General features: G+C 35.6%; 1 protein-coding gene across 1 annotated transcript; it reads right to left on the reverse strand.

Annotated features, from left to right (window-relative positions):
- Positions 1–628: 628 nt before the first annotated feature.
- Positions 629–5,593, reverse strand: LOC149191071 (MLO-like protein 9). Its single transcript, XM_089410658.1, has 15 exons — positions 5,187–5,593; positions 4,843–4,900; positions 3,781–3,929; positions 3,530–3,646; positions 3,335–3,395; positions 3,028–3,116; positions 2,872–2,946; positions 2,662–2,753; positions 2,455–2,504; positions 2,310–2,350; positions 2,025–2,198; positions 1,899–1,934; positions 1,736–1,803; positions 1,470–1,530; positions 629–1,258 (listed from the first exon to the last, which is right to left on the reverse strand). Exons 1-15 carry the CDS (start codon positions 5,316–5,318, stop codon positions 629–631), a joined length of 1,833 nt encoding a protein of 610 aa, XP_089266784.1. The 5' UTR covers positions 5,319–5,593.
- Between the last annotated feature and the right edge of the window lie 2,878 nt (positions 5,594–8,471).

The following is an 8,471-nucleotide window of genomic DNA, read 5'->3' on the forward strand; positions in this document are numbered from 1 at the left end:
ATTGCCCCCGGCGGATAGATCGTGCCATTGATATGGATTGAAAATAAAAAGAGTTCACATGGGTATGCATTTTAACTTATACTCTCTGCACAAGCAAAAGTTATTTACATAATTTTAAATTTTTTTTTTTAATATGAGTTGCAGATTCATGTACTCTTTTATGTCAATTACAGATTCATATTTTCAATGGATATGAAGCAAAGTTTTATTAAAATTATATAATAAAATTAACGATCAATTTTACGGTATTCATTAAATATTAAATTTTGTTAACGATATAAATTCATAATTTATATATTAATTTTACCTGCCCGCTAAAGTTAAGCTTGATAGTTTGATTTGGAATTGGTTTCTTATCATATCACTTGGTTTATTCCCGCAGGACTCTCATCCCTTTTTACAACCAGGCTGATATCACTTGGTTTATTCCCGCAGGACTCTCATCCCTTTTTACAACCAGGCTGATCCAATTTTGGAGTGCGTTAATTATAAAACATAGAAACTGCTGAGCCTTGGGGCTCGTAAATTCTTAGAAAATACTAGTCCATCGCTAAAAAAAAATCTAACTAAAACATATTACATTTTTTCTTATTATCTTTAATATCTTTAATTGATATGAAACACACAATTAAGACATGACAAATGAAAAATCTCTGCTATTTATGTTTACATCTTCTGAAGTAAGCTGCTCTTCTGTAACCTCTATGCTTACATCTTCTGAAGTAAGCTGCTCTTCTGTGACTTCTTTGACACCCCAGGTTTCAGAAATCGAAACAGTTCTAATAGGCTGCGGAAGATATGCAAAAGATGCAACCATTCCCAGATTTGAGCTCTCTACTTGTTTTGAAATGGGATGTTGCGCTGTAGCTTCTGAGTACTCTGGGGATTCGGTTGCTTCGTAATCTGGGGAAATATCTGGAATTTCAATGTCTCCCATAGTAGTATACCTGCGCATTAAGTTCAATGGAGAAGATCCATGGCTTGGAGTTGTTTCCACACTTGGAGTTCCCCCTCTGTTTGAAAATTCAGACTTCGACATTCTGCTTCTGCTTGAAAATATATAGTTTGAATTTCTTCTTTTCATATTTTTCCTAGCTCTTTGATGCCATCTGCTCAAGCCACTAGCTATCCGTTCTTCAGATATTGTGTTCTGCGTTGCATTTCTTATTTTGATATTTTTCTTAGCTCTTTCATGCCATCTTATCAAGGAACTAACTACTTGTTCGTCAAATATCGTGTTCTTCATGTGCGAACCCATCTGCATAGCATATGTATCAGTTTTGATACCGTAATTAAAAGGACCAGAGTTATTTGTACAAATTGAAGAAAAATATTTACCCATTATTTGCTGAACTATAAGAGTAGAGAGACAATTAAGAAAAATGCCGACAATTTCCCATTTTCTATTAACATAATTCAGTAGGTTTCGAAAAGTTCAAACTCTCTTTGAAATTGGGATAAAAATTCACCTGTGTCACAAGTGCATAGAGTGGAAGCGTGACATAACTACATATAAACTGCACAAGCACCCTGGATATTACATCACCCAATTCAGTTATCGTTCAGTTCATAACACAATTTTATTCAGTGTTCTCATTAGGAAATTTTAACAAGAAACAAGGTTATCAGTTAATTTTGATCTATAACAATTAAATACAAAGCAATTGTTAAAATTAACCGAAGAAAAGACCTTTATGACGGGAATATGCTTTTATATAATGATCGACATACTTACCCAATGACCATTCGCAATATGACCGTATAAAGCCTATCATGGAAACAGGAGTTTAAGCCAAATTGCCACTGCAATCATCATTGTGATCCTATTGTTAACTGTGCAGATTCAAAGTCTTTGCTGATATTATAATTTATTATAATTAAAAATAAAAGTGGCTTACGCATGTCCACGAAAGGAAAGCAAGCTGGAAAGCATTCTGCAGGAACCATCAAGCCTTTATGTCATTGTCATAAATATAATAGACACAATTAAGGAAATAAAATTTACAATGCAATTATTTCGATACCTGGAACAGAGTGAAATGGATCAAGAATATAATAAGTTCAGGGCGATCGAACCAAAACAACTTATCGGTTGGCTGCACCACTGGAATTCCTTTAACTACAGAATGTCTCCCTTGAATTGCTAAGGCCATCTCTAATATTATAAGTTGCAGCTTCACTCCAACTATCAAAACTATCTGCACAAGTAAAGCAGCAATAAACACGCAGAAGTCAATAGTGGACAACTTCTCAATATCATTAACTTATATCATGAGTAATTCTACTTCTGAACATTTACAGGGACTTACAGCTAAGGGAATGAAGGAGAACCAAAAGTATGAATGCCAGTCTGCTCACCCAGTAATGCAGCCAGTGAAAGAGACAACGTCAGATTCGCTAGTAACAGAAACAAAACTAAACATTGGAGTAAGACAGAGAGTTGTGAAGTCTTACTATGCAAGTGGATAAGCAAAAAGCCCATGGCAAAAGTCCACAGGGGAACACTGCAGATAACGCAATAACTGCTGTAGTGTTAGGTAAAAAGCAAGGGGAGGTTTCCCAGAGAAACAAAACAAAAGGAGGACTGAGAAGCGTTGCAGGAGGAAAATCAATTATTATTGCTAGAGACCAAAGTTTTTACGCACAAAAAGTTAATAGAACCTGATTCCAATCACCCTCTTGAAGTCGTCATCCAATGATCTCTTTATATATTTATGAAAATCAAACTTCTTGTTATTTGCAGAGAGATGGGCCTATACAGTACCAAGGAAGAAAATTAACAAGACAAATCAGATAAATCATGTGAATGAAATGGTTGTTTACATAACCAAGCTGAAATCGAAACGAAGGTTTAAAGTTATGGAGACATACAATGATGAAGCCATGCCGCAAGGTTAGGTAATCAACTTTCCTTATTGACCGAAAGAATTGTCTGAAGAAGCAAACCTGCAATGAATATTAATATTACATGTAAAATGGATTCAAGCAAGATAAATCCCTTGAAAATTTGGAGTATGAATTACTTACCACCCATTTAATAATGGGTGTTCTGCTCCAGAAATTCATATGACGCCTTACAAATGTAGTTTGTTGGGTTAACCTGAACCTTGAAGGATCTGCATGAAACAAACAGCAAGCACGTAGCTGCTTGTACTTGAGAACAATCTTTCTAAAATTCCTCAAAGCGTTATTCAATCGTAACTATTCTTGATGTTTGAACCTAAGATCATTTCACAGGTGTACCCGTTGAAATTTCCAGATCCGTAACCTAGGTTAGGTGCCATTTTTCAAACATGACAGACTACGAGACGAGGCCATTTAGAGAATAACTCACCATGTGAACATGGATAATCCATTGTTACTATCTCCTTTTCCCATGCTTTCCAACGCCTCATCTATGACCGAAAATGACTTGTATTTTGAGTTAAAGATGTTTCGAATGCATGAAGATATGAAAGCAAATTCAAACCGAGAAAAAATTTAAACTGAATGACATGGGAGAAGATCAGTTATTTCCCATGGCACTTACTTTTGCTCTTGCTAAGGCGATTGTTAGGACACTATATAACGCATGGACAGTTGCCAACGTAAAGATGAAGTAGTGGAGCTGGTTCATGCCAGTGAGGGAGACCAGAGGATACTTACCCTTGAATCAAGAGGGAATGAATAATTATCAAACTATCATAAATATCTTGAATCATATCAAATGGACTAACACGATCTAAGTAACATCTAGAGTATTGGGAAATTAGAATAAGCAACATAAAGTTTGGTGTCCACCTCAGAACAATGATCGATAGCAGGAGCCATTGATTCTTCCTTTTGACATGGAAGCATACTATAAGCCATTCCTTTCGGTATACAAATTTTAGAAATGGGCTTCTCTCCAATGGTCAGTAGAAACGAGATGAATCCCATAAGCATCAGTTCTGCAATCCAAAAAAGCCCATTTAAAATGTTTAAAATGTATTATGTCAGCCGATGTCATGTGCTGCAATCTCATTCTGAAATTCTGAGAGTTGCTAAAAGATAAGACTTGCTACAACGATGTGCTTATTTTAATCTCTTACTTCGAAACCTAAAGCAATACAACAAGAGCAAAATGGGTTTTCCCGTAAGATTTTGAAAAAGAATTGTGGAAATTTTTAAAAATCTAGGTTACTGGTTTTAAGTTTCAGAATTTTAGGTGAAGGTGCTAAATCTATTTCTATTATTTAAAAAAAAATCCAAACAATCCTTATTTCAAAAAACAATTCAAAAGCTCAGCTTCACGTGTTTAGAAAATAAAATTCACCGAATTCCTGCTGGAAAATTGCCTTCAAGGCAAAATTCTTGCCTGCTTACACAAGTCCATGTAGAATGTTGAATAGTCATATCAAACCACAGTACAATCTATGACAGTAACGGAGAAAGCTTTGATATATGGGGTTCAACCACAATTTCAGGTAAACTAATTGGTGAAGGGGTGATTCATTTCATCTGGCAATCGATCCAAACTCGGTGAATATTTTTCTGAGACCGCAACCCTTTCATGACTCTTAATTTATGGGAAAATGTATTTATATTAAATTCAATTTAGAATGGCCCGATCAAAACTATCTGAAATTAAAATTTCATAGTTTAGAAGATTTAAAACAAGTGGAATTTAGTTAAAAAATTATAAGTAGAACTTTGTATTTATGATGCTATCCATCTAATATAATTCCAACAATATTTAAAGAAAAAATATCAATTTTGCCTATTGGAGAAAATGGTCCTTTCCTAATGCCTTTATACCACTGAAAAACTTAACATCAAACAAACTTATTTCGATATCTACGGAGACCATTACAACAAGCCTACCTCCTTTCACCTTTTCAAGTGCGTCATACAGGGCCTTCTTATTTCGCCTGGAGAGCCACTGCAATACAATCACAGAAAGATTAATATTACAGATAGACGTTACGTTCAACTCTTGATCGTTCGCCATGTGGAATATACACCTATATAAAAATTTCTGCTGATTATAATGAAAATTTTGGTGGCCGATTATTGGTATTGGCCTACCGATGAGGGAATATGTTTGTGTGACCAAATCTAGTGCATAAAGCGTCAATCTATTGCTAAATACCGAATACAATTAAACCAAATCCGTTGCAAAATCGAAGTAAGATATTAAATTGAAGAGTATGTTTGCAAATCCTTACACTTCCAGCGTGATGGATAGCCCGTTCAATAAGTAAGGAGATGATAACGAAGGCCGAACAAACAACTGTGACTGCCCAAGTGGGAGTTTGCTCTAAAGAACGCTCATTACCAATATCACTGGCTACAGCCATATCCTTCTCAGACAACTGATAATAACTTCCTTCTGATAACCTTAAAATGAAATTTCAGTATTTTGAAACAATTTCAATGATGAACAACTAGAATACCGTCTGAGTAAATAATGAAATCTCTCACAGCGAAGAAGATTATTATAGGAGAACTCTAAATGGCTTCCACTGTATCCAACTCATTGTATCTGAACATTCAAATGTACCCAATTCATTGACTCTGAACATTAACTGTACCCAATTCATTGAGTCTGAACATTCAACTCATGTCAGAATTATTGGCCACTTCCGCTTCTAGATGCAAATACAATTCAACTGAATAGCTACATGATGTGATTCAGTTGACGCAAATACACAGAATTATTGGCCACTTCCGCTTTTAGATGCAAATACAATTCAACTGAATAGCTACATGATGTGATTCAGTTGACGCAAATACAATTCGACACAATAATGGTCAACTAGAATACCGTCTTCCTAACTAATGAAATCTCTTCAAATGTACTCAATTCATAGAGTCTGAACAATAAACAGACAGAATTCGGTCAATTCTGCCTCTGGACGCAAATACAATTCAAGTCAATACAATTAACTCAATAACTACATGATGATAACTGACAGAATTCTTGGCCAATTTTTCTTCTGACGCGAATACAATTCAACTCAATCGCTACATGACGATGTGATTCATAGGACGGTGGTTAAAAGACGCATTTTTTTAAGATTCAAAGTTAGTGTATAGCCACGGAAAGCGTAGAATAATCGACGTATTTATGATTCAGTTCAACGCACGGGTTTCCATGGTGCACAGAAGGGCCAAAATGTCAATCGTGCACTCGTTCTCATCATGGAAAAACTCCTCCATCAATCTATTTCTGGGTTCAAACTCCTCCATCAAATTGTTTATTAGTTCAGTTGTCCAGGTGACCATTTCATATGAACAGCAGTTCGTGAAACACTTATTTACATAAATTAATAAATCTTCAATTTATAAATTATGCAGTATAATTATAAATTTATGAAAAAGAAATTAATAATATTTTCTGTATGTAATTAATAAATAAATTTTTAAATTTCAAAGTCTGATCCCTTAATTTCCCCACGAGGCCGACTACTTCTTCTCAATTTCTGTTGTTCTTGAAACCCTAATTTCTATGGTGGCATTTTCTAGCTGCTTTCTCCTCTTCCTCTCTGCACAATCCGCTGCAATTAATTTACTATCCTCTTTTGTTGATAATCAACCGCAAATTATGGAGGATCAAATTCATGAAAAATCTGGACACGGTCACACTCGGTTCTCCGCTCTCGGACCTTAAGGAAAGGGAAGGCTCGGCTCTCGGCTCTCCGCTCATCACAAACCACAGAAATAGATCTCGGCTCTCGGCGCACTCTGCTCTCTGCTCTTAAGCTTGGCCACTGGGCTTTCAGTGTCCTTTTCCAAGATTTTGTCAGCGAAAAACTGGGTTTTCATTGAAATTTGCTGGCTCCCCGATAGATGGTGCAATTAACATTTTAAAAGGAATTAGGGTAAAGAACTGGGATGTCGCTAAAGCTTCATGAACCAAAGAAAAAATAACAGTCACTGCAGGGAAAATGTATGTTTCTTTCTCCGGCCTATCTGATAGAATTTCCTGTGATATAGAATATGTTAAAAAGCTTTCCGGGTCAAATTCTCAAAATATTTTATTAGTTCGGGTGCTATAAAATTGTTTCGTCCCTGTTTAGGCTGAGTAGATGACAACAAGCTACTCTCTACTCGTGTGTCTTTTTGGGTTTTTGATACCTTGCCTACATAAGTTTTAATCTGGTTTAGAACCTGTTTATTTGGCACTTTACTAATTTTTAGCGGATTAATCGTCCACCCACATTGCCATATGCAGTGGGGTTCACAAAAACTCAAAAAATGCCTATCGGAAATATTGGCTTTCAGCCTTTCCAGTAATCATTTTGTTGAAATTATAATTCCAACTGCAGCGTCGTTTATTTCAGAAAACCCCCTGTTTTTCCCTTGCGATGCGATATAATCACAAATCGCAAATCGCATCCATGCCCGCTGCTTCCGTCTGTTCTCTTGAATTCTTCCGATGCGATGTTACGATGCGATTCGATCGCTAAATCGCAGATCGCAACCATATGATCAAATCGCAAATTGCAAATCGCATAATTCAACGGTTGATGTACATGCATGCTATCTATTACGTGACGTGAAGTGAATTTTTCATTGATTGCCGGCTTTGTCAGTGAAATAATAAATGAAATTTATTACGGTTGGTAAGTTTTGGTAAAGATTTTAATTTTATAGTTTTTTTATTTCACGGGAGTTTTGTCTTAGGGAATAAGTAAAACAATATGTAATGTCATTTTTTTATGTTGTTTTGAGTATGTAATGAAAGTGGAAAATACGCACAGCAATGCGAAGTAAAAAGGGGGAGAACACAACAGCGTGAATGTAAGAGAGAATTTTACACACAACACTGTAAGTTTTTTTTTGTGTGGAGGATGTCTTGGCTCATCTTTCGTTCAAGTAATGAAATGTAAAAACGCAGTAGTGTAAATGAGAAGGAAAATTACACAGCAATGCGTTAATGTTTTTTTGGAGAAACAGAGTATTGCTCTCTGTTGCAGCGACAAAGTAAATATTTTTTGGAACTGGTGTAATCTCTCTGTTGGAGGAAGAAGATATTTTTTTTGTAACAACAGTGTTTTTAATGAATACAAGTGTTCTTTGTGCATGTGTAAATATCTGTCTTCAGCAAACAAATTTTTTGATCCTGTGGTAAAAACAGAGCATTTTTTTTTGTTCATTGTTGTTTGGAATTACCTGTAAATTCCCATCATGGTATCAAAGCTTGTCCAGGCTCTTTGAAGGTGTCAAAGAAGCTGAAGGAAGGATTTCTTGCTGCAGCAACTTCTCCAACAGAGTGAAGACTCAGTAAAAAATAATCCAAGGTATTTCTCAAGTTAGTTTGTGTATTATTGTTGAAGACAGTCAGTTATTTTAAAATACACAGTCAAGTATTTTGAAGCATAGTTAAGAGTGCAAGAATGGCTGGAGCCAGCACTAGCATAGGTATCTTTAATACTCAACTCCCACAGTTTAATGGGAAAAACTATGACTATTGGGCAATAACTATGAAAGCTTTGCTTGCTTCTCAA

The sequence above is a fragment of the Pinus tabuliformis genome, chromosome 3_1 (genome assembly GCF_031772625.1).
Source record: "Pinus tabuliformis cultivar Carrire ecotype Pingquan chromosome 3_1, CPIR1, whole genome shotgun sequence".
Taxonomy (NCBI): domain Eukaryota; kingdom Viridiplantae; phylum Streptophyta; class Pinopsida; order Pinales; family Pinaceae; genus Pinus; species Pinus tabuliformis.